Source organism: Vidua macroura, chromosome 9 (assembly GCF_024509145.1).
Source record: "Vidua macroura isolate BioBank_ID:100142 chromosome 9, ASM2450914v1, whole genome shotgun sequence".
Taxonomy (NCBI): domain Eukaryota; kingdom Metazoa; phylum Chordata; class Aves; order Passeriformes; family Viduidae; genus Vidua; species Vidua macroura.
Window position 1 is genome coordinate 6,544,836 of NC_071579.1, and position 26,540 is coordinate 6,571,375.

The window sequence follows — 26,540 nt, forward strand, 5'->3', positions numbered from 1 at the left end:
TTCACAGAACACATTTAACACTTCAATGTTTCTGTTGAAGAAATTAATAACTGAACTCCCATCCAATGCTCTGATTTAGTTAAGAGCATTAGGAAGCTCTGTGTTTATAATCTGGAATTATATTGACAATTTTCTTGCCCTGATTCTCTATTTAGCTCACCAGTGCAATTCCACTGCTTCTTTAGAGATAGCTGCAATTTAGTCCACTGGACAAAAAAAAACCCACCAAGACCATTTTTAATAAACTAACATTCCAAATTTAGTTTGGAATTAATACAAATAATTTTTCCTAAAGGAGAAGCATCCTTTGCTGTGGTGGAATTCTTATGCTGAATAAGAATTCTTGACTTAATTTTTTGTGTGCATGTAGAGATCTGAGCATTTCCTGCTACCAGTGAAACAACACTTGCATAGGAGGAGAGCATTTAGATGCAAAGAAGATCATCTGCACATTCCCCCAAGAGCTAAGCCATAAACAAACAAATACAACAACAAAGTATTTTCAGGAAATATTTTGGTTCACCTCCTACTCCTTTCAACAATTTGAGTTGCTACAGACAACAATAGTGCAGATGTTATATTTCACAATATCAAGACAGCATTTATGCATATGTTTGTGAGATTTACACTTGTGTGAAGCCAGATTCATCCCAGAGGGTTGGTAGAAACAACTGCCTTTATAAATTCAAGTGCAGGTTAAGTAACTGTCATCCATCAGTGCTGTAAATAGCACTGCTGGCATCAAACTGGAGACAAAAAGCCTCCACTTTGGAAGGATAAACTTATAAATTGAATAGAAAATGAGCCAAATAATGCACACTGTAGAAGGTTAAGTTTATACAACATTCTTTCTGGAAAAGGAGCAATTCTGGGTTTTATATACAGCCTTATAAATAAGGCTTTGGATCAGTATTTCTTTGAGAAAATATTTGAGACTATATATTTTGTTTGAAGCCAACAATTTAGGTACCTTTTCCCTCTTTCAGGCAGTCAGGAGTAACATCAGCTTTTGTTTGGAACAGAAGGCAATTTGGTCTCTGTGGCACCAGGCACAAGCCAATCCTGAGCATCAGTAACATCCCAGAAACAAGCAAGCACACAGCTTCCAAAGGCTTTAAGGACTCATATTCCCTGCCACACTATCCAGGTCATAAAGTTTTTTTTGTTTGGCTCTGGGTACGGGGTAGAAGGAGGTCATGGCTGCTCACAGCACTGCCAGAATTCTTAGCCTGACTGTGCCTCATTTTTCAAATGAGAACTAAGGTGAGCAAGAGCACTCCCTTGAAATTTTAAATCATTTATCACGGTTTGTCTCTAGGCCTCTCCATTGCCCAGTACTGCAGATCAATTTGTAGTTCTGAAACAGAAGTTGTAAAAGTGGTAATAAAAGGCATTTCAAAGACTTTGAGACTATGAGTTGTATCACATAATGATGAAGAATTTTAGCAGTTTGTGTTTCTCCTGTGATTCATCTGCGAGTATCCATCAACACTGAATCTATGAATCCTCTGCTCTATTTTCTCCAACAGATCTTTATGCTGATTCACTCTTCATAAACTGTATTTTCATTGATTTATGCACTAAAACACTTCCACAGATTCAAATTTCTTCCTTATCTCTACAAGAAACATGGTTCAATTATTTTTCGTTTTAGTCAGGACAAAAAGAGATGGAAGAAGACCATGATTTTCATGCTGGTTTTGAAGCAGTATAAGGTGTAGCCAAATCCCTAAAATCCAGCCCAGATGAGAGTTCCAGAGACTTTTGAGTTTCATTTTCTTAGGATCCAGAATAATTAGGTTTTTCTCCTGTACAATTAACTACAGGGACAGGACCATAATATCAATTGGCTCTTAAGGTTAGGCAAAAGACTGTAAACAGACCTTTTTGCTTCTCTTTCTCATAACTCTTCTCCTTATTGTGTCAATAAGCTCTTTTCCAGGCCAGTCTTCTCCATTTCAAAGGTTAACTACTGTTTTAACTGTAGGTAAGATACATTCTTCTCTGGAAGTGAAACAGTCTTTTATCCCATTTGCAAAGTATAAATCCATACCTTTTCCTCACATTGAATTTCAGGCAATATCAGCTTTCTTAACAGTCACAAATAAAATGGATAAAAAAGAGCAAGAACCTTCCAGTCAGAGGAATTTTTTTTTTATTTCATTTGTCTTCTGCCAGTCTAAACAAATGCACCATTTTATCAAGTCTGTTACCTGTTTAGATAATAAATGATTCCTATGAGCAGATGTGAACTGGGAAAAAAGGATGCTTTGAGCTTGCGTGTACAAGGTGTTGGAAACTCTTTTGATACTGCCAAGGGGAGAAAGAACAGTTTTCCAATCCCTCTAGGACATATGACAAATCATGAAATCAATACTTTTTGCAGGGAAAAAGAAATGTATAAACCAGTGAGAATGGATTATTATAATTATTTAGATGGACAAGTACTTTTGACTCCAAATATGTCACCATCTTACCTGCAGGCTGTAAACCTGAGTTGTTATTATAATTTTTACAAGATCCCAGACTGGCTGGGGTTGGAAGGGGCCTCTGGAGATCACCCAGTCCAAGCCCTGCTAAAGCAGGGTCACCAGAGCAGGGGCACAGCATCACACCCAGTCAGGTTTGGAATGTCTGCAGAGAAGGAGAATCCACAGCCTCTCTGGGCAGCCTGAAAAGATTTTCGTCATACTTGGATGTAACTTTCTGTGTTTCAGTTTGTGCCCGTTGTCCAGTGCTCTGCCACCCTGAAAGCAAAGAAGTTTTTCCTCATATTTGGATGGAACTTTCTGTGTTTCAGTTTGTGCTTATTGCCCCTTGTCCTGTCTCTGGGCACCACTGCAGGGTCTGGCCCCATCCTCTTGGCATTCACCTCTAAGATATTTGCATGCATTTACCAGTACCTACAGGCCAGAGCACATCTAAGAAAACGAACCCCAGAAATAGAAAAGAGGTGCAAAATCTATTTCCTGCTTACTCAGCCTGTAGGAAACACCTCTCAAACATCCCACTCATTTTCCATTTCAGATGTAGCAGAGGCAAGGGCAGGTTTTACTGGGAATTCTCCCTTTCCCCTCTGCTCCCTGATACCACTGTCACATGCAGAGCTAATGAACTTTTGCTTGGAATTTAACCCTTGTCTTACAAGCCTGTGCAAACTGGTGAGATCTTACAAGATAATTCATCACTCTTAGATGGTTCATACAAACACATTTCAGTTCTGAAGTGTTTTCACTCCTCCTGTACTTGCTGTTTATCCCTTGTGCCATTTGCAACTTGCTCTTGGTAAGTGCGTTTCTGCTTTATTCTCTGCTGCTTGGTGATTGAGCTGCCTCTGAGGCAGGAGGTTAATTAGATTTTTTACTCATGAGGAGCTACAAAATACCTTTGTATGAATATAGGTCCAGCTAAATATGTGGATGGCGAGATCCTGAATGAATGTTCACAAAGGTGTTGGGAAGTTAATCACGAAATCTAGGTAAAAGGTAAACAACACCACAGGACAAGACACAGAAATAATTCCCCCTTGGATTTCATCAGGGGAGGAAATTTTTCAGTACATATGTTATAGAGGCTAAATATCAATCAGACATGCACAAAAGAAAACCACATTCCTTCCTCTTGTGTCCCTTTTGGTGCTCATGACAGGTGAGAAGTTTGAAATCATTGATGTCCCAGGAGCTGACTCAGTAATCTGACTATCAGGAGTCATAAAAAAGAAATATATCTGAGTACATTCTAGGTATAATGTATGTACTTTTTATTAAAATTCATTAATACATTTGCACATATTTCTTATGCATAATGCAAGAAGACAGTGAAGCTGATATTGATGAATTCTAGTTCTGGAAGTAGAATTTCAAATGCTAGGAAGCTGATAAGGCAAAAAAGGCATAGAAAGGAAAAAAAATTACTAGGATAAAAAGACATTAGGATAAAAAGAAATCTGACAGTACTTATTCACTGCAAGGTAAAAGCAATAATATGGAAAAAAATGCATATGTTCAGTAAACCTTTCTGTTTTGACCTTGGCAAAATGTCAGACAATAACAAGCAGAAAGTTAATGAAGAAATACTTTCCATTTCATCGAGGGCAAATATGTTTAAAAGGAGCTTATTGAACTTTTTTTTTTTTCTGATCACCACATGTAGATAATTGAAAATGTTAAGGGACACAGATGAGATGTGTTCTGTACTATCAGATCCTGCTTCTTTTCCTCCAGGGAGGTTGTTCTGTTTATTTTGCTCATATTGCCATGTTTTTCTCTATTGTCATGTCTCTATACAAAGGTAGAGTTTTCAGGAGGCTGCTCAGCCACGTGTAACTTATTCCCTTCTTTTTCACATTGGATAGAAAAATCAACCATAACAAGCATTTAGTAAAGATTTTGGCAGATTGTCCATTGTTTAACTGATTGTAATAAGCATTGAAAGTTCTATGACCTGTGCTGGTAAGAATTTTTTCAGAATTGACAACCTGTGAGTAACACAGTTTTGGATATTACCTGATTCTAGATCGGTCCACATCTGGCTGAATCCTCTCTTTAAAAGTCAATTTAAAATTTTTTTTTTCCTAGCAAATATTTTATCTGCTTCCTGTTTTGGAACTGCTAGCAGGTAGAAGCTTAATATAAAATGGAGCTACTTTCATCTCATCTTGGCCTTATTCAAACCATGGCCTCAGGCATTAGAAATCCTGAGGCTTTTAAAGAAGGTAGGAGGAGAAAAACACCATATACGCTCTCAGTGAGCTGCTCTGCCAACAGCAGAACTTGGAGCTGCATGGGAAAACACTGGATTCAGGCTGCCACTGTCATTCCAGCCCATTAAAGCAGTCATGTTCTCACCATCCAAGAGTGAAGGTGCCTCATTTAGAAGACATGAAGAGAAAGGAGCACAGAAGAGTTCTTTTATTAGAAATTGTATGAAGTTCATTTTCCAAGAGTGTTCTCCACATTATGCCACAATATTATTCAATAACATTTATGCTTACCAGTAATAATATTGATTTATAAAACATGATAAATTACTCCAAATGAGGCCTAACATTGTTAATTTTGCCTGGGCTCTGTTTTGTGAGTGGTTGACCTTTAGTAGTTAGGAAGGATCCATCACACTCACTGTAAATCTCTTTATAGGCTGATTCAGTCACTGCAATGGAAGAGAATATATTCCCATTTCAAATCTCCTCACGCTGCCATTTTAGAGTACAATGGCATTTTAAAAAAATCCTTTATCTAGTTGTTTTATAGAGAGCTTTCATAGCTCCCCATGCCATAAGATTTAAAATGTATTGAAATGAATACAGTGATAGAACCAAGTGTATAATTAATGTACACATTTGGAAAAAAAGCTATGGCCTGAAACTCAAAAGAGACATTGACAGCCCTAGGATTCCTTTCAGATCCACTTACAATTTAAGCTTCTTTGAAGATAAAACCTTGTCCAAAACTTGTATGATACTTTACTAACAGGTCTTTCCTGTCAGAACACTAATGGTTTCCTGAGATTAAACACCTCTCTCAATGTCATTAATAAAAGAAATAGTGTTGAAATGCCAACTGCATTTTAAAGCGTGCTTCTTCTCATGCCACATGGACTCTCTGGCTGGTCATTCTTCATGGGAGCTCCAGGGCTCCCATGGCCATGGCAGCCAACCAGCCAGGGATCAGATTTGGAGCAGCACATGCAAATCCATGGCTCGGATATCTGGGAAGATGGAGAGAATGCTGCCCATGGCCTGGGGCACTACTTATGATAATAACATGATTCCATTATAGGCTTCAGCCTAGGAGCCAGACTGACTGATTTCCTCTCTCTTGTGCAAGCCTGGGCACTCTGGGCCATCATCCTTCTCCACAACAGGCTTTGCCTGGAGCACTAAAGAGCTCCATGCAGTGAATCACACTGGAAATAGATGGGCAGCACATCCACCTGCCATTCTCTCCTTGAGAACACAAGGGAAGCTGCTGGGCTGGGCTCCTATAGAGCAGAAGAAGAGGAAGGGTAGGAAAGAACAAGCTTCTCATAGCTCCAGTGTTTGTTCTCAGTGGAAAACTGGTTTTCTTGAGTAGCAGCCAGCATTGATGCCATGCTATTCCATGGGAGGTGTTCTTCTGATGGATGGAACTCAGTGGCTCTGGAAAGCAGCATTTTCTCTGCTCAGAGTAAGATTATTAACTCTGAAATCCTCAGGCTTTTAAAGAAGGTAGGAGGAGAAAAACACCATATATTCTCTCAGTGAGGTGTTCTGCCAACAGCAGAACTTGCAGCTGCATGGGAAAATATTAGATACAGGCTGCCACTGTCATTCCAGCCCATTCAAAGCAGTCATGTTCTCACCATCCAAGAGTGAAAATGCCATGCTATTCCACGGGAGGTGTTCTCCTGGTAAATGGAACTCAGTGGCTCTGGAAAGCAGCATTTGCTTCATTACATCTCTGAGTAAGATTATTAACTCTATCAGGCCTGCTGGTCTGCCTTTGGCAATGGGTAAGAGCTTGATTTCCCAAGGGGAATAATGCACATTGGGCACAAAACAAAATGTTTGAGGCTGGAGAGTTTGTGCTAGAGAGACTGCAAGACAAGCAGGTGAAGAAAGGGGTGACAAGAGAGGGAAAAAGCACTGCTTGCAAAGTGAAATTTAGATAAAAACCAGAAATTATATGGCTAGAAATTACAGGTAGATATATTTATATATATATATATAAATATCTTATATAAAATGAAGATAAGGATATGATTTTACTCGTAGTGACATTGCTAAAAAGGGAAATCAGCTCTAATTTTAGGAGCTACTAGTGCCCCAGAAAGCATTTACGAAAACTTCCTCACTCAACATGCTAGAAATAATGCACCATAACCCCTCACCCTGAACTTCATCCCAGCTTTTACCCTGCTCCTACATTTTACTCTCATAAACCCAGCTCCTTCTGAAGTCTGAAATATTTCCTCAGCTCTGGAAGCTGCTCAACATTTCTCTCTTGTCCAAATCCAGGTGTCCCTGCTCCTGCAGACAGGCAGACACTTTTAGTGTCCTGCATCCCTATTTTATCTTCAGAGATGAACCTTCTTCTTGTCTCTCTCAGAGAGTTTAGGTCTTCATCTCTCCATATTCCAAAATACCTTATTTAAGAAAGACCTCAGCAAAATAGAAAAGCTGTTTTATAAAATCTCTAAAAGCTTCAGCTCTGGCTGTGGCACAATTATAAAAATGTCATCTTTTTAAAAGGGCTCCATCTTCCATATTCTACTCCCCCCGATTCCTCAGCAGTGATTTTCAAAGTATGATTACTTGCTGCACTAATAAATGTTCCCATTGATATGTTCTGAACCAAAAAAGAATGACAAAACTTTTACAAAAGCATTTTTGCCTACTTCCTCTCTAAACATACAGAAAAAAATCTTTCTGTAGCAAAAACTGTGGAAGGATCTCAAATTCGTTTAAGCCAAGCAAGTTTCTCTCAGTGCCTGAATAACCCAGTCCCTGGATTCAGTACATAAAGGATTTGTAGTAGGTCAGGGCAACATCAACTTGGAAATTCTTCTGAATTTGTCATGGATGTGGCCATTGTTTCCAGTTTAACTCTTCCAAGAAAGGATTTGCTGCTTGTGGAGAAGGGCTGTAAGATATAATTTCTGAGCCCGCTGTTGACAGAGAGACACCAAGGAAGGCAATGGGCTCAGCCCAAGGTTAAGAGGGATTCAAACAAGAGCTGTAATTACTTGCACAGAATGTATCTAATAGTTAGAAAATTTTTCAGTTGCCCAGCATGCATTAAGAGCTCTAAAAATTGGAAACTGGAATTGGCAATGTTCAAAGTGAAAATAGAATGCACCCTCTGTAGTTAAATACCACAACAGATTGCTGAGGATTTCTGAGAAATCCTCAGAATTTAAGTCAAGATGTGATGTTTTTCTGGGGGACAGTTCTCAGTCCCAAAGGTGTGACAGCAAGAGGCGTTTGGTGAGGTTCCTCTGACTGCACTAAAAAGGGGGCAGGTTGAGGGGACTAGGGTGGTCTTTGTCCTTAAATACTGACAACGAAAATCAGATCAAGGGTGACAGCAAACTTTTATAAGAATTGTATCTTTTCTGTTAGTATTGTGTTTGAACCTCAGCTCAGATAGCGGGCTTAGAACAAAAGGTTTCCTCGAGGCATAAAATAAATATTTTACAACATAAAACTTGTAATATTTTCGTGGTGTCAAAGCAAGCCTGTCTTGCTGGTCTGTTCAGGAACTACAGTTAACCAATATTTCCTGATGTATTCAAATGAAAAATATGATCAGAAAGCAGAGAATTTAAACAACAAAAAAAAAAAAAAAAAGGAAGATTTTTTTAATAATTGGTTTATATTTTGGTGGTTTGGTTTGTTTTTCACTTGAAAATTACATTTACAGTGCAGGGTAAGTCACTGTTTTTAGTGTCTGCATTAATGTGATCAATATACAAAATGAGGATTTTTTTTCACTTTACAGGCAAAAAATATTTGTGTGCAATTTTTTCATTTCTCTCTACTCCATAAAAGCTGCAAATAGAAGTTATATGTTTTCTAATTTCCTAAAAGGAAAGGCAAGTCATGAGAGAAAACTTCAAAACCTGACTGAAATGAACAGGGCTAATGCCTTTATTAATGTTCAGCTCTTTATTAAAAAGATCAGCTGGGCAGAGGGCTCGACGCAGAGCTCGCCCCCGCGGTCGTAGCTTTCCCAGGCAGCCGAAAGGAAGGCGGCGTGCAGAGTCGGTCACTGGAGTCCCGAGCAGCAGCTGTCCTTTCTCCTTTCCTTGTGGCCCACTGGTGGCCCGAGGATGAGGAGGCGTGGTGTGCAGAGTCTGTTGCTGAAGTCCAGAACAACAGCTGTCCCCGCTCCTTCCATGGTGGCAGCACCAGGGCTCTCTGTCTCTATCGCCCTGCTTCTCAGAGCCTAATATAGTCTGTTCTTTCTTAGGTGATGGCAATGGTTAAAAGCCAGTCAGGGGATGTGTTTCCCTCTTCCTCAGCTAGGGCATTTGTCTAGACTCCTCTATTGTGTTCAGTTTTTGATTTATATTCATTTTTATCTCCTAAAAATACTCCCATGATCCTAAGGGGTTTTTATTTGCATGTTAGTCCCAGAATGGCAGCGTGGAGGGGTGGGAGGCCAGGTAGTTTAGAGAAAACAAACAGAGCACTTAGCTAATTAGCATTTCAATATCGGTACTTAGCTAGAGTTAGTTGTTTTCTTTTAGTGTTGCCATGGGAGCTAGGAAAGCCCTGCCCGCGTCTCTGGGGAACACCTGGAAACTGTTCATAACACTGACAACTAAGATGGAAAATCCCCTATCAGAAAGCAATTCTCAAATACTAATTTAGCACATTGGTGATGTGTAGAGTCTTTAGGAACTACAGAGATCTGTTAAACCTCATTCCCTTACTGGTAAATGGCATTAAATTTCAGTTAAGTTACAGAAATCTCTCCCTACCATCATTCTTTACATTGGTTTTTGATTAAAGAATGACATCTGCCAGAATGTGTCTGAGAGGAAAGGCAGTTTGTAGCCAGGAGAGAAAGAGGAGGATGCTGGAAAGCAGAAGGGCTACACAAAAATGTATTTATCTGGGTACCGTTGACAACTGTGGACTTAAAAGTGTTAAAAAATCCCACAGTTGAGAATGTGTTACACAGCCCTGGTCATTCAGCTGCTGACAGACCTTGGTTTCTGGCATCCCTCAAATATTCTTTTTTTTTTTTTTTTTGGCTGCATCTTTGATTTCTGCTTCTGTGTTAATTTTGTACGTGAGCTTTTCTCTCTATTTACCTGGGACCTTCAGCAGGTTCTTGCAAGGTTGCTAAGCTCTTTGCTTTTCCACAGTCTTGTCCAAGAGGAGTCCTAATTGATGTGGTTGTACAAACAACTCAACAAAATGGTGGCTGAGGCAGAGTCCTCAGGTCCCTTGCCCTTAATTCCCAGAATCTGTAACCAAAACTGCTATTGCTGCATCTGGGAGAAGCCAAGCTACTGCCAAGGCTGCCTGTCCTGTCTAGATCTGAGGACAATGAGTCCTTCTCACTAATAGCTCTATCTGGGATCTTAATTGGCAAGTAAATTAATAAAAGATGTGTTTATTGCTGTGCAATGAGCTTGTTTGTTTTCCCTGCTGTCTCTGATTTACTTTGGAGAGGGGAAGGAGGCAAGTCTTTGAATTTGCTTATATCCCTCTTACTTTTTAGGAATCAGTCTTCCTGTGTATTTTCTCAAAATGGAGGCCAAAAGTACAGAAAACTGGAATTATCACAGTAAGGTCAAATGTGGTGCAGTGTTTCTTTAGGTTATCCAATTTATCTAGTTCTGTACCTAAGTGACTTAACATCAAAAGGCAGAGAACGTGGACTCTTGTTACGGTTTTAAAATTTACCTTGTTCTAACAAAAATACCTGTTGCATCAGGTCCATATTTGAGGAAATCACTGCTTTAATTTCAGTTTCTACCAAACTGGGTTGTTTTAGAGCTAAATTCACATCAGAGGCCACACAAAACCAACAGGAGCAGCAGCAACCTAAGTGGCTTAGTTTTTATTTATTCCTTTCCCAACAATTATTTTATTATGGAGTACTTGCCCCACTTCTAATAAATAACCCTCGTTGCTTGTCCTGTCTATAACGCATGACAGAGTATCACTGTCAAGGCCCGTTGTAATTCCCAGCGAGTCGCCCCCAGCTACTCAGCAGAGCAGAGTCGTTTGCAAATGAAGGACATTTGTCTGAATGACACATTTCTGAATGAGAACTGCTTTGTTTTCGCAGAGAGTTTGGCCGCTGGAAAGTAAACAATCTTGCTGTGGAAAGAAGAAATTTCCTTGGCTCCCCACTGCCACTCGCCCCCGAGTTCTTCCGTAACATAAGGCTGCTGGGACGGCGCCCGACCCTTCAACAGATCACAGAAAACCTGATCAAGAAATATGGGACACATTTCCTGCTCTCAGCTACCCTGGGAGGTAAGGTTAATTCTTGGGAATGTTGGGGATGAGCTTGGTGTGAGTAGACTAAAATGCTGGTCACAACTCTTCCTCCTCCAAGCCACTAGGATGGGCAACGCTCTCTGTGGGAGCAGGTTTTGACCACAGGTCTTGGGACTCCTCCTTGTTGGTGCTGTGTATAGAATTTTGTGCAGAAAAGGAGAAGAAATCCAGTTGCTAAGATGGAGGTGCTTTACCTGAGCTCTTGCTGTGCGGCCCCATGTCTTTTGGGGGTCTTTCTCTGCACTGAGGTCATTAAGGATAGTGACATTTTTCTGTAAAAGTTCCCTGTAACAATTTACATTATACGAGCATACAGAAGTATCTGGGTCCGTTGCAGTCCTGCAGAAATGGAGCCAGAAAACCAGTAACAAGTATTTCCAACAAATCTTGTAATTTATGAGACGTTTAAACTACTTTGTCCATTGGAAAATCCCTATATTGTCACTCTGCCCTTTTTAGAATTAGTCTTCACTTAACCAGTGGGACTGCATTTTCAAAATGGGATGATGAGGCTTTGCCATGTCATTCCCATTAACTTAATGGAATCTGCATCTTTCAGTCCCCACAGACTAATCTGGAAAGGGTAGCCCCATGGATAATTGGGATCCAGTCACCAGATAGATTGAAGAAATCCAGTGAAGAGGTCTAATGTTCAAAGGAGAGCATAAATTGTTCCGAATGAAAGATAATTAGTACCTGTGATTACCCATCTAGGCATTACACAATGAGCTGACATTTTAGAAATGCAGCTCTATCCCATCGTGGGTGATAATATTAAAGATAATTCTGATGATTGAGTGTCCTTCCAGCAGGACAGGCTTGTCGAAATCCTTTATTCACCTGAGGAATGGTTCTTTTTAATACATTTCATAACTGAATCCTCGCCATTTGTAAAGGAAATGAGAGCCCTCCTAGTCTCTCTTGGCTGATAGCTGAGACCTGTAACTACCCAAATGGCTCACAGAGGCTTCCTTCTGAAGGAGACCATCCTAGAAACAAGGAGGAATTTCTGTCTTGCTCTATTTATTTTAAAAAATAAAGAGCTAATTTCTATCATTATTTTGTGAACTAGTACCTCTGCAGCATTGCCATTAGAATTTGAAGAACAATTTATGTGTGTTGACCAGCAATTTCTAACAAAAATCCCTGAATTTCTTTTAATTACTTTGAATATTTTTCCATGCAAATATACACATTTTATAAGTGATTGATTTCTTGAGTATGGTATACATAGCACATTTGAATAGGAAAAGTAAATGCTGAAGACAAAGAAATGTTTCTTAAAACATAGGCCATAAGAATTAAAGCTTTGGCTGCAGCATGCATCCTACTTGAAGGATTATCCAGTGGTAAAAATAATTTTTCAGTATTGCTACCTATCTGCTAATTATTATTGAATGTAAATAGCGGTAGCTCCTCAGCCATGTGATGAAATTCATTGTTACGGTGAAATTGGATCTAGCAGGTCTAGGCAAAGAGTCTGACATGACCACAACTGATCTTTACATTCAAAGCAGCATTATCACACTGATCACCACAGAGCCACGGAGCTGACAACTTTCAGGAGGTCTGGACTAAAACTGAAACTAAAACTTAATGGTATTTCCTTTGAAGACATTTGAAAATTCTAGCTTAGACCTTCAATATTCTCCCCAAAGCCTCAGGATTTACTGCAGGGCAGCTGAGGTAAGGTACCATTTTCTCACCTCAGAAAGGCTCTAAAATGCAGTAGCTGCCCCAGCCTTTCCCAAATTTTCACTCAGAGGGAGAAAATGTTGACTTCTGGGCTCTGTTGCTGCTTAATGGAGTTAAAGGGAGTTTTCATACTAACTTGGGGTTTGATTTAGGTCCCTAGTCTCAATTTTTAGGCATGATTTGAGGCACACCTGCTGCCTTCCATTATCACTGGATGGGTGCTGAATACTTTGAAAAATTGGTTCAATTACAATAATTACAGGGAATTAGTAATTTCTAAGAAAGCTTTCATGAGGTAGCTAATAAACCCGTACTTTCCTGGATGTGTTAGTTCTCATTTTCAGGCTGGATTGAATGGGGATTCCCACAGATGCTTGTCCACATTTGATTAACACATAATTAGATTTTTTTATTATTTTAATAATGTATTAGTACTTTCCCTTTAATTACAAGTTGTTTTATTGTGAAAGCTTGTCACTTATGCAGCTTGTTAAAAGCAGAAGACCAAACGGAGTGTGCACAGTACTTTTATTTAATGAATCCCCAATCATCTGTATTCATGGACAGAAAGGAAAACTTGGCAAATGAACGATGCTGTGATAAGATTTGTGTGCCTCTGTGACCATTTGGTTTCCATAAAGATCCCTTTTTGAGCATAAAGGGAACTTCTGCACATGCTTGTTTGTGAAACATTCCCTAGTCTTTATTCACAAACACAGAAATACACTCCTCAAGGGCACCCAGAAACGAGAACTAAGGGAAAAAAGTTCTATATTTCTTGCTGCCACAAGATAATGTGGAAAGTGACATTTCTCACTGCCTTTATTTCTTATGGAAATTTTATCTCCTTGTGCTATAAGCCCAAAGTCCATAACGAGCATCTCCAAGCTGCCCGATCGAAGGACCTTGTTCGACCCAGCGGATTGAGCACTCTGTATGACTTTCCCTCCTTTTGTTTTGCATTTATACCTTTCTCTTCTGCCTGCCGACAACATCATGCAATGAAGGCTCAGTTTGCTGGAACTACTCTTTAATGGCTTGCCAAAAACCCAGATGTGAGCTTCAGAGCTGAAGGGTGTTGGGAAGCCTGGGGTACCGCTGTGGGGTGGGTGTAGGAGGACAAAACCCAGTATCTCCCGCATTAAAGACATTCCCTTTAATGCTGTTCCTGCAGAAAAGGCCATTTAGCAAAGCAATAGAGTTGGTGATGAAGATAATTAGCACACCATAATGACAGGCTCTTGTTCCAGGCATTTGGGTGAAGTGAGGCTGATTTGGGTGATTTGCAAGACGAAGAGAGCAGGTTTTGCAAGGAAGTGCTCCTTGCACCTGGAAACTGCTCTGAATGAACCAATTTTCAGGACAATGCCAAAGCTTCTTGGGAAACGAGAACCTCGTTAGGCAACTGCCTAAGTGGTCATCTGAAACGTTCCAGGTCGATTTATTTTTACTGCTATTGTCAGTCATCTTTGCTCAAGGTGTTCATTACCAGACCATCAATCCATTCAGCTCTCCAGGTCAGGAAATAGCCCTTGATGTTGTTGAAGGCTTGGTGAATCGGAAGGAAAAGAGGTAGTTTTGTCTTTAAAACAGACAGGCTTAGCAGGTGTGGGCAGATCAGCTCGACCCCAACCTCTCTCCACTGATTAAAGACCTGCCAGAGTGATGGTTACACCTTTACTTTTCCAGCTTTTCTGCCCCTCATTAATATTCCCCTGGAGCTGCGAATTATTCTGCCTGCAGAGACGGGGGAAATTGTCAGGTGGTGTAAAACAGTGAATCTCAATGGATTCTGAAGGATTTATTAGCACTTACACTAACTGCTGATATGACCTTTGCTTTCTATACCACTCTCTCAAGGTAAGATACAAATTACTGGCAAATAAGGGAAGGAGGGGACAGTCTCAAATGACTGATGTGAGAAAGAAACTTGAAAATTTTGCATCAGATTTGCAAACACCAGTCACACCCCCCGTCTGGGTATGTAAATTCCCCAGAATTTAAGATTATGGAAGATAAGGGGAGGAAAAAAATCACAAAACACATTAACTTTCTTTCCTCTCCTGTTTACTTAATGAAGAAAAAATTTAAATCCTTAAACAGATGGTCTGTATAGAATTAACGTGCACTGTTATTCACTTGAACCATGGAAATGATACCACATCTGGCCTGACATTAATTTATATCGTTTTTGAGCCTGTGCATTTCCATCAGCATCTGCTTAAGTTTGGGAAAATGACCTGATAAAACCCTAATGGTACCTTTGGTGATTCAGACAGGAATAGATTTTCCACTAGCTAGTAGCAGCTGATGCATTTATTTAGGTGTAGTTATTTAGGTGTTAGCTAAGGTATCTTATTTAATCAGAAGCCTTTGGGGAGTTCACAGGACAAAGACCTTTAGTCCTGTGTAAGATACATTTATGTGTATGAAGAGAGGGCTCCGAGTAGGCATCTCTGGGTTATGCTCAGCTATAGCTACCTTGGAGTGTTGTCCTTTTATTCCTGTTTCCTCTCTTTCTGACATGAAGTGATGGGAACTGCTTGAATCACTGCCTTTTCCTACCACTTCCCAGTCTACAGATGAAAATATGAAACATCAGGGTCTATAATCCCTTTATTATTCCAAAGATGTGGGTACAGGCAAACAATCTCTCAACAACTGAGGCAGAAGATAGCACTAAGCATTTAAATCATATGAATATGTATTGTTATGTATATAAAAAATATATTTACTCCTTCAATAGATGGTTATATTTAGTTACAGTTGTTACAGCATTATTCCAATTCCACCATGTTGATGGAGATTTGCATTTTTAATTTAAATAATTCCTGAATATGTTATTAAGATGAACACAAAATTAATTTCTAATTTCTGAATGCCACTTACCAACTGTTATTTAGGAGTCTTATATCTAAATGGTTACAGACAGCTTGTATATCTGGGTAATTTTCTATATGCATTTTATTTTTTTTTTATTTTATCTTATTTTATTTTATTTTATTTTAACAGCATGTGCTATTGGGACCTACCTGAATTTATAAAGATATGTCATGGACAATCTGTTCCTATAAACCTAGCAAGAATTAAAAATTGAAGTTAAGTTATAAACTTGCATATTCCAGGGCTGGTAGGGACAGGATTGGACACTGTGGCAAGGTCAGTGAAGAGCATGAACATCAGTCCCCTGCCCCTGCAGTGTCAATCTGTCAGGGACAGCCCCCACATGGCAATCAGACGTCCCTGTAGTGACTGAGAGCTTCTTGAACCACCCAGCTCGGCTATGTGGAATTGTTTTGTGAGCATAACTGAGTGTTTCCATGCTACTTCTTTTAAACCTGATAAAGTGAAGTTTACTGTCTCTAGAATTTTGGGAAGGAGAGTGAATGCTGCTCTCAGAGCTTGTGAAAAGCACAGCTGGGAGGATTTGATGCTGAATAATCTTGTTTTATAAATGTTCACTGTCATTACTCCTTTTCAATTCTCAAAATTCATAACTTTGTTTTCTAAATCACACGTGTTTTTAGCTGATGCTTGGATGTCTTCTTAGCCTGTTTTATGGTGGCAGACAGTAACGAGTGAAAAACAAGATTCATTCATGTTTTCAATGTGACACAAGAGTCTCTTTTGGCACGGCTTTAATTTTCTCCAAATGAACTTAAAACTCAAATTGCCATCCCCAAACCCGAGTTTGGCAGTGTTACTTCCCAAACCCTGGAGTTCTGGGTGCTGAAGGGAGCCCTTTCACAGTTCTGCAGGGACAGAGGCGCCTAAGCACCAGTGTAGGGGGGAATCCACTTTTTCTAGCGAGAGCTCAATCAGCTCTGACAGATTAAAAACTCTGTGAAAAGTCTTTTGGGCAGTAAATATTTTTGAGCTTCCCCTGATGGCACCTGCTGGTAGCACAGTGCCTGGGAATGCCAGTGATGAGCCAGGACTTCTTGTGTGAGATGCCATTCGAAGTCCTTTCAGTCTGGTTACAAAGAATGAAAACACAAACATATCTGTCAGGGTGTGGGGATGATGCCTTGAGAGGGCTGACCTAGAACAAGAGGCTGGACAGAGCTAAAGAATAAAGTAGGGATTTATTAAAAAGCCTCAATGGATCCACCCAAGATGAACCAAAATGGTCACAAAATGCACGACCGCTCACGGGGTCTCTCATTTTTATCAGTTCTGCTCCATTTGCATATTGGATTTAATTGTCCAATTCCAGCTTTAGCCCATGCAGTCCCATCCTGCTTGTTTTCCTCTCTCCAGCCCACGTTGTTTGTGCTCTTGGGCCTGAGATCTGGATCTTTTGTCCTTGGTCCCCAGCTAGAGAAGGAATTGTTTTGTCTCCCTGCTCTGTGAAGCTACTATCCCTTGATATGAAGCCCAGAACTACACACTTAAGCAGTTCAGAATTTGAAAAATATAAAAGCTAAAACCTCAGGCATCAGGGACAGAGCTTGCAGGGCTTGGGGTGCCAGGGGATCCTGCCTGCCAGAACACACCCACCAGCCACTGCCATGGAAAGTGTCAAGCAGTACGAGGCAAATAGGATGACATGATAGCTCTGACATGGTCCAAACATTCTTCTCCTGAGATGTTCTAATCAAATTAAAGCATCACAACACACAGCCCTGTCCTTTTTCAAGGTTTGTTTGTTTGTTTTTGAAATGGCAGTTTTTGTTGCAGTTCCACTGTCTGCTTGGGAAATGGGAAAATGCCTGAGATTTTTTTGGATGTGAACAAAACTCAACAAACTCTGCTTAAATAATAATATCATTTGTGATAACGAAACACAAAGAACCTCAAAAAACTTATTTTTTTATCTTTTCCAGAGATTTTCTGCAGCTTTAAGTCCTTGTTTTCTTTGCCCTTACAATTCATTATATTTTCTGTGAAAAGGTGGTTGACCTTGCAAAAGCCACTTTAATCTAAATAAACTACCTCAGATCTTTGGAAAAGGGGAAAACATGGTGAGAAAGCTCCTAGTAAAATTTTGCACCTAGATCTGTGCAGCCTGAACTGGTCGCTGGCACAATATTCACCCTCTGAGTTCTGAGGTCTTCTCTGATACCACAGAACCAGAAATGGTCTGGGCTGGAAAGCATCTTTGGGCTGGGTTGCTCCAAGCCCTGTCCAACCTGGCCATGGACACTTCCAGGGATCCAGGGGCAGCCACAGCTTCTCTGAGCACCCTGTGCCAAGGCCTCACCACACTCACAGGGAAGAATTTCTTCCTAATATCTGTTCTAAACCATGTCTTTGCAGCTCCACAAACAGCTGCACAAAGTCCATGGCCCCTGGCTCAAAGCTCACTCCATTGCTTTTCATCCCAGAAATATCTTTCCTCCTGGCTGGAGTTGCATGGCAGGTTTTATTGCATGGGCACAGTTGAATGCCAGCAAAGCTGGAACCTAGAGCAGGTTCTGATGGCAGATTTCTCTCAGGGGACAGGTCATTAGAGTTTGCTGTGCTTTCCCAGTTCCCTCCTCATGGCAGTTGTGAACCTTTGTCTACATATTACAGAAGAAAAATTAAATAATTGGGTGGGGAAATCCTGGTACTTAAGGAGGCTGTTTTAATTCCTGGTTCTTTGGAGCTTCAGGCAATTAATCCTTGCATTGAGGACTTCATGGACAAAATAATGACCCATTAGGAAACTGTAGGAGGAGAAGCATAAATGTAGTGGTGGAAAGTGAGGTAAGCTCCAGCTGGAACAGCCACCTGTCTCTTCCAGGACAAAAGGAATATTCTGGACAAGCCCTGCAGGTCTAATTAGATAAAAAGCTCCTGTGTAATGCCAGTTTTGCCTGTGTAAGGTCTGAAGAGCTTGACTATCCTCTGAATTTCTGAGAGATTGGGAAACACATATTATACATTGGAGAGCAAGGAGTGTGCTTGTGTTAACCAAAGACAAATTTTGTGGGTCAAAATTTGCCAGCAGATGTGATCTCCTGCACGGAGGCACACGTTCCTCACTTAGCATTGCTCACCACCAAGATTAGCTCCCTTTGAAGATGATGTCATGTTTTCAGCCTGGATTTTTATCCTAGAGCTATTACTTTTTTGACATGTAATCCCATCTGAAGTTGTTATCCTCTGAACGGGCACAGTGCCACTGCAGCAGATGGGTGAGCAGTGAAAGTAGAACAAGTGGCAAGTCAGACCTTAGCAGGGTAACTTCCTTTCCAGGAGCTAGGAAAAGGCACTCAGTGGAGTTGTTCAGCACCTAAAATCCAGGTATAATGACATTATTAATCAATTGTTGAGCTAAATGCTGAAGAATGCAGGTTACCAAACACACACTCAGAGAGTGAGGAAATTTACTTCTGTCCAATTTATTCTGGACATAAATTGCATAGAAGAAAATACTGGGTCCAGAAATTACTTTTCCAATTTGCTTTGTGATGCAATGAGTCTTGCCTAAACACTTTACTAAATGAATGAATTCTTGCTTAGCCTGAAACACAGGAAAATATATCCATGAACTAGACAATAAACATGGAAAACAGTATCAGTTGGTGTGTTCTGGAAATGTTCCTAAGAACTCACTCAGTTAAGCAAGTCAGATTTTTGGGTTTCAATAATCTTACAGAAATTAAAATTTCTGAATTCAATAGTATTAACGTCTCTATAGAGAGACAGGAAGTGAGAAATCCACAACACAAGATGCTGGAGCTTCTATTTTCTTTTGGAAAAGCACCAACTTTCTGAAACCCTCACATTATTCAGTTACAAAAATTTGGTTCAAAGCAACTGTTCTATCAGATTTCAGGCACTGCTGAATTGATTAGAAAGGACATGGTTGCTCATAACAAGGTGTAATCAGCTCTGAGAGAAGGAAACAAACAAACATCTCAAGTATTACACTGGTTTCATTTTCTTTTATGCCAACATAGAACGCTACAGAATGACTGCATTAAGTGACCTTGGAAATAAACATATTTTGTATGTTCTTCAAGTTGAACATTTACAAAGTCTCTCCTTATTGTTGCACATTGCTGATGCCTGCTGGGGCTTCTCTTCCTCTGCCCAGGAGAGGAGTCGCTCACAATTTTTGTGGACAAACGGAAGCTGAGCAAGAGGTCAGAAGGGAGCGACCCCAGCGCCAACAGCTCCGTGGTGACCCTGGAGACCCTGCACCAGCTGGCAGCCTCCTACTTCATCGACAGGGACAGCACCCTGCGCCGGCTGCACCACATCCAGATCGCCTCCACCGCCATCAAGGTAGGGACAGCTCCAGGGGAGATCCCAGCTTCACCAGCTCCTCCATGAAGTGTGGTTTGATTGGTAATTGTTAGCAAAATAACCAGTTTTATTCGGGTTTTTTTTGCCCAAATCAAAGAATTTGATTTATAAGAAAGGTGCTAGTGTCGAAAAGGATCTAAAGATGTACTAGAGATATTAGTGATGAATGATACACAGTTTGATTGGTACAGAAGTTTTTGGTCCTTGGGACAGTCTCATGAACATGTGTGACCAGTAACTCCACTTACAGACAGATTTATATTTCTCACGCTTCTTTCTTTGTCTTCCTTTTTTATTTTTTTAATATTTATTTATTTATTTTAGATATAGTTATTGTACTCCTGTGCTTGAAATATTTTTTTTTTAAATGATCTTTGGAACACTTTGGAGCTCTTGGCTCTACAGCTTTACAGAGATGTACTATTTTCTGTTAGGAACTAGTTTTAGCACAGTTTGTCAGTCGAAACACCCTCTGTGCTGATTGCTGCAGGTCCCTCCTAGCACTGGAGGATGTTTGGCCAAGATCAGTGCCCCAGGTAGGACATAAAGCAATAACTGTTCTCCTGAGGAGATCTCTAATCTTATGTTACTCATTTGAAATAGCCTCTCCCAGTTTATTTCCAGCTTTGAAGGGCAAACAAAATTGTAACTTGCAGTTAAATGTGCAGTAATTGTGAAGCTCTTGATTTAAGATGTGATTTAGGATCCCTTCTGCTCATTGGACCCTTCCACTGGTAACCAAGATCTTCGTTAAAGACACCTGAAACCAAATGCAATTCCCAGCTGCCTTAGCTGTTACTCAAGCAAATATAAATGTACTTCCCTGGAAGTGCCTTTACTGGGAGAAGGATACAACATGAATTTGTGGCTTCATGGCACATGTTCAGTTTGGCTGCTGGTCTCTGGAGGATATTCCCAAAGTCCCATCCATCCCAGAATGGTGCCATGGCAGCTCAGCCCAGCCCAGCTCAGGGCTGGTCATCTGCTGGTGCCAGAGTTGAGCTGGGAGTGCAGCAGAACAAACCCAGGGTTTGCTTGGGGCTGCCCATCTCATCACCTGGTCTTGGAGGAAGGACTGGATTGGGAGGTTGTGGCAAGGTGGGATTGGAGTCTTCTCCCAGGCAGTTAGTGATGGACAAGGGGAAATGGCCTCAGGTTGTTTCTGGATAGGTTCAGGATGGATTTGAGGAACACTTCCTTCACTTAAAGTGTGGTGAGGCATTGTAAGGGGCTCTCCAGGGCAATGGTGAAGTCCCCCTCCTTGGAGGTGTTCAAGAAGTGAGTGGATGAGATGTGGATTAATTGACAGAGTGGCTTGAAGGTTGATGCTCTTGGGAGGTCTTTTCAACCTTGATGGTTGAATTCTCTGATTCTTGCTGCAGACCATGGTATCACCCATCCCTCAGATGTGACTTACCTTCACAGCCTGACTGTTTATTATGTAGATGTACAGCTACCTTAAAACCAGGCCCCCTCCACATGCAAAAATTCCTTCTATGTGAAAATATTGATGACTGCAACCAGTGGTAACTCAAGTGACAGAACATAGAAGTGTAGAGACAAAACACTGCCTGAAAGAAATCTGCCCCTTCCAGCCACTGAAATATTTTAAAGAAAATTTGTGTTACAATGCAAAATTCAACCCTGCCCACCTACAATTTACAGAGTGAACCTTCTGCATGTCCAAAGATTTCTACAAACAGTACAAATGAAAGCTTTCTCTCCAGCCTCCTGCTAAGGTGGATGCAAACGAAGTGTTAGTCCACCAGCAAATCTCATTTCGTTAATTGACGGCAGGAGCCTCCAGGAAATGGTTCTCACATCAGATGCACCAGTGCTGATAGATGAAACCCTGGCTTCTCTCACCACTTTCATTGAGAGGCTGGGAACATTTGCATGACAAATTTCTACTGTCAGAACACTTAATTGAACAAAAAACCTGTTTCTGTTGAAACATAGAAGCACAAATCAGCCAAGGAAAGCATTTTTTTTTTGTTCTATATGCATATGTTTTTGAAAGACTGCTGTTTTTAAATTGGAAAACCATCAAGTAAAGTTTTAGATCCAGGGTGTAAGTAGCACATTTGCAGATTTTTCATTAAAACATATATCCTGACATCTGAGTTAGAGTACTTTCCATACAGCTGCTGAACCAGATCTCTGTCCCATCTTGAGGGCTGGCTTGGGAGAAGTGACACCTTGAAGGACCTGGGGACCAGGGTGGCCATCAGAGCCTCCCCTCCTGTGCTGCTGCAGGGAGGAGTGACCCCAGTGCTTGTTACACCATGGATTCCTGAGCAGCTTTTCAAGTGCCAGTGTCACCAAAACTGCGGGAAAAACAAAAACTCGGCAGCATCATTTTAGAGAATTAAGGCATTACTTTGTTCTGGACAGGATGTTGTTCTGGCCAGGATGTGGAACAGAAATAATTTCATCCATGTGTTGCAGAGTAGATAACTTCATGACACATGGCTCTTTACTAGACTTTTCACACACTTATACAGACAAAACCCAGAGAAATTAATTGGTTTGGTGTTCAATGGTCCTAAATTACACAATTCTCAATATTTGGTTTCCTGTGGGTATTGATCCCTTCACCTTCAATTCTAATTTGATACTCATGTGCTGCTTCCAGGCTGTAGATGTTAAATCACCAGGCCTTGCCCAGGCAACAGAATCTTTTGAAAAGAAATTTTAATTCCTTTCTCCTGGGCAATGACAAACAACCCCCCTGGACCAAAGTTTGTTAAAAATGTTAAAATTGTATCATTTCCAACACCAGCACTTCCTCTGTCTGGCGTGCTCACCACAGCTCTGCTGAAAGCCTTCCTTTGCATGAGGGATTTGCCAAGGGAGCCCAAGGAAAGGTCTCACAGCTTGGCATAACTCCCTTTTGACCAGCATCAAAGAAATCCAAGAGAAAGGTATTACAACAGCTTGAGAAATCCCTAGAATTCTGAAGTAGTATTAGAAGTTTTCTCAGCAATCATTTTGATTGCTGACTAATTAGCAACAACAACAACAACAACAAATCATGTTCAGGACCTAGTTAGTATTTGATACTGTCATTTTTTATTAATTTTGGATGGCTTTTTTCATATGCAGTATTCTAGACTCTACCATACTAACAAGAGTTGTTTATATTTTAAGAAGAGAGAGCTGAGAGTATCAAAAATATTTCATATAACTCATGCTCTTACTAGGAAGAACACAACTGCCCTGCTGGGAGTGCATATCTGAATATGATATGGAACAGAGAATACTTAAAACACAAATCAAAAGCCCTGACATTTGCAGTTAAATCAGAGCATTCTGATGCACAAATGAAATCTGCCATTCAAGTTCCTCGAGTCTGGGGCTTCAAAATGAGCAGGAATAATTTGCTTTGCTATTTGACTTATTGTTTGTCACATTTCCTGTGACAACGGGCAGTCTGGAACTGCAGCAGGAGTTAGGAAAAAATAGCACAACTGCTTGCACCTCTACATATTTTCTGATTGCAGTGCTCAGAGACAGCTATCTTGATGGCTGGGACACCTCTAAAATATTATTTGAGAAGAGAGATTGCAAATACAATTTCTTTCTCCCAAAACCACACAACCCCCCACAAACAAAGCCAATTCATGTTCCTTCTTTTTTTTCCCCCAGATTGGTATAAGCATCCCTTTTCAGGTTAGACCACATCACTCCCACACCTCTTTTTTTCTCTATTTCTATGACAAAAATTGCATATTTTCTCCTAAAAAAAAGAGATAATTTTTATCCACACGTGATGTATCTTCTAAACAAATTACTACATTAATTCTGCGTCCTTTCTTGTAATTTTTTTGTTTCTCCTGCTACCTGTGACGTAATTATCCTTAAAAGTAGCATTGAGGCTGCTGCTGATGGAGGCTTTGCATTAATCATGCAGAATCCACTGTTTATTCTACATTAAAAGAGGTAACATCATCCCGTGGCAACATTTTCTGACTGGAAATCAAAATGTCCATGGGAAGAGCTGATAGCTTCTATCAATATTTAATATATTTCAAAGTCCCTGACACATGCATTCTTTCAATGTGATTTTAGCACATGGATTTTAGTGCAAGTGCTAAGGCTCATGTGCTAAATCAACAGTTTGGAGCCTCCAGGGCCTCTCTGGAACCTCACCAGGTGCCTGAGGGCTGTGTCTCATTTGCATAACATTTCCATGAACATACAGCCTGTTGTGTTTGAAATATGACACGTCCAACATCACTTTCTTGGCACGCTCATTTTAGAGGCATTTTCCTACCAAAACCTCTCTTCAGCTGCACGGATGGCTGTTGGTTCTCCTTATTAACAACCTATTAGGGTGATGGGGCTCTTGTCTAATAAAACCCTGCCCAGCTGTGGGAGCAGAATGCCAATAAGGGCAGCAGAATGCAGAGGATAAAGGCAGCAGAATGCAGAGGATAAAGGCAGCAATTTTCCCCATGTCCTGTCACTGCCCACTGGCAGAATAACCCTGCTGAGCTGGCCCAGGTGGTGTGGCCACGTTCCTACAGCACATTAGAGATTTTGTGGGTGGGTGGCAGAGGGCTGTGCCACCAACATCTGGATTTCTGTACATCTGGATTTCACTCTGCTTCCTGAGCCCCAGCTCTGGGAGACAGCAGCGTGCTCCTCTCAGATGACCACGATTCCAGTTTGCTACAAGCTGTAATTCCAGCACTGTCCCTAACAAACTTCTGCAATGAGTCCAAACAGTTGTGCAGAACACAAAAAAAAAACCACCTTGGCTGCACGGTAAATTAAATATTACTGAATAGTCTCACTGCATTCTGCAAAATTATAAACGCAGTTATGTTATAGCATTGCCATTAATGAAATGAGGCTGTTCCATAGGTGTCTCTTGGAGGATATTGTGCTCCATCCCAGAATACACCTCCTTCTGTGGGAGCTGGGCCAGGTGACTACAGCAGAGGTGTTATTGTAGGGTCCAAACAGTTCTGGGACAGCCACAGTGCAACAAAGGAACAGGAGGCAACAGCAGAACAGATGCATAAATTGAATTTTCCACCAGCTATTTACAGCTATTTACAGCCCATTTATTCCATCTGAGTGAGAAAGAATAAACATCCCTGAGAACGTGCCCTGTAATTCCAATTAAATTTTATTGTGCAATTTGCTTTTTACTTTCCCCAAACCACTTTTTTTTTTCTTTGCTATGAGAGATTTAAACATTTGGTTTTATCTGAGAAGTTTACATTACAAAGAACAGGGCTCTATTGTGGTGGTAACTATCTCTGATTATCTATAATTAACCCATGAATGACTCATGGTGGGCTGTTAGAGAGGAAACTTAAGTGTAATGAAATTAATTTCTCACTCAAAACTCAGACTGAAATACAGACCTTTTTTTTTTCTGTTTTCTTTTTTTTTGTTTGAAAAAGCTTGCTTGGTTCAATTTTTTTTTTTCCTTTATACCTCCTATTTGCATCTGTTTTTCTGTGAATTCAAGTAATTGCCGTAATCAAAAGTAGAAGTGCTAAAATACTATAAAGCCTTGAGCTTTTGTCAGATTTCTGGCAAATTCTAAATCTTAACAGTTTGCACAGTTTAGTATAAACAGCCAGTTTTTGAAATCTAGATCTCGAACCCTTCTTGCCCTCACTTTATCCATTCAGTTTGTGGGTGGAATTTAAGACTGTACAGCTGTGAAACCTTGTAAAGGACCAAAGACTGGGAAAAAAAATTGCCCAGCAACAGCTTTAAAGTATAAAATCACAGTTAGAAACATTGTTTTGGAAAGTCCTATGATAGCAGGGTTTTATTGATTCCATTGAAGAAATGAAATATAAATATAAATTTAATTGCAACAATCCATAAGATTAAGAGCCAGGAATGATCGATCCTTATAAAAAATTTGGGGTTTCCCTGTTGTGTAGGTTTGGTGACACGGCTTAGGAATGTCAAGGAAAATCCACAGGACAGATTTCCATGGACAGGTGCTCAGGACCATTATGAAACGCCAAGTTCTCCACTACCCTGGGAGATCAGACTGCCTTCATACAAGACCAAAGCTTGACATAACTCCAAGGGGGAGTTAAAAATTAGGAAATATACAAGAATTGTGATCTTGAAGGTTTTTCTTCCCTGAAATTTATGTGAGAATTGAATACTTCTGCAGGTCTCTTTAGAAATCTCACTCAATATTAAGAGTTTCACAAACCCAGCTTGCTGTTAATGTGGCTAGGAATGAATTTTAAATTTAAATTTGGGTCATTATTTTATCTTACCAGAAGGACTGGGACCTGCAATTAGATTTTGGGCATCACCCAAAGGTAGTTAAGAAGTCTCCATGCCATCTCCTACTGCACAGGATGAGATTTGTGTTGGTGTCACTATAAAAATGAAATACCTGAGGTTTTATACTTTTTTTACATGGAAACTGTTGGACATCCTTGGATTAAATTCACAGCAAGGTATCTTGTGACTGCTATGTGTGCACTGTTCACTAATTTTAAGAATATACAAAGTGAAAGGTTGGGGATCTATTTCCACATCTTATTTAAGGTGATGATATTAAAAAAAAAAAAAACCTTTAATTCATTTGTACAGTTGAGTTTTAATTAAACTG

At 40.3% G+C, this 26,540-nt stretch overlaps 1 protein-coding gene across 3 annotated transcripts in view; it reads left to right on the forward strand.

The window, feature by feature from the left end:
* Positions 1-26,540, forward strand: part of BRINP3 (BMP/retinoic acid inducible neural specific 3) — a 199,303-nt gene that overhangs the window by 101,071 nt on the left and 71,692 nt on the right. For all 3 annotated transcript variants that reach the window (XM_053985680.1, XM_053985683.1, XM_053985681.1), the window contains 2 exons: positions 10,788-10,978; positions 19,725-19,915. In XM_053985680.1, the coding sequence (XP_053841655.1) occupies positions 10,788-10,978; positions 19,725-19,915 (382 nt within the window). The remainder of the gene's footprint in view (positions 1-10,787; positions 10,979-19,724; positions 19,916-26,540) is intronic.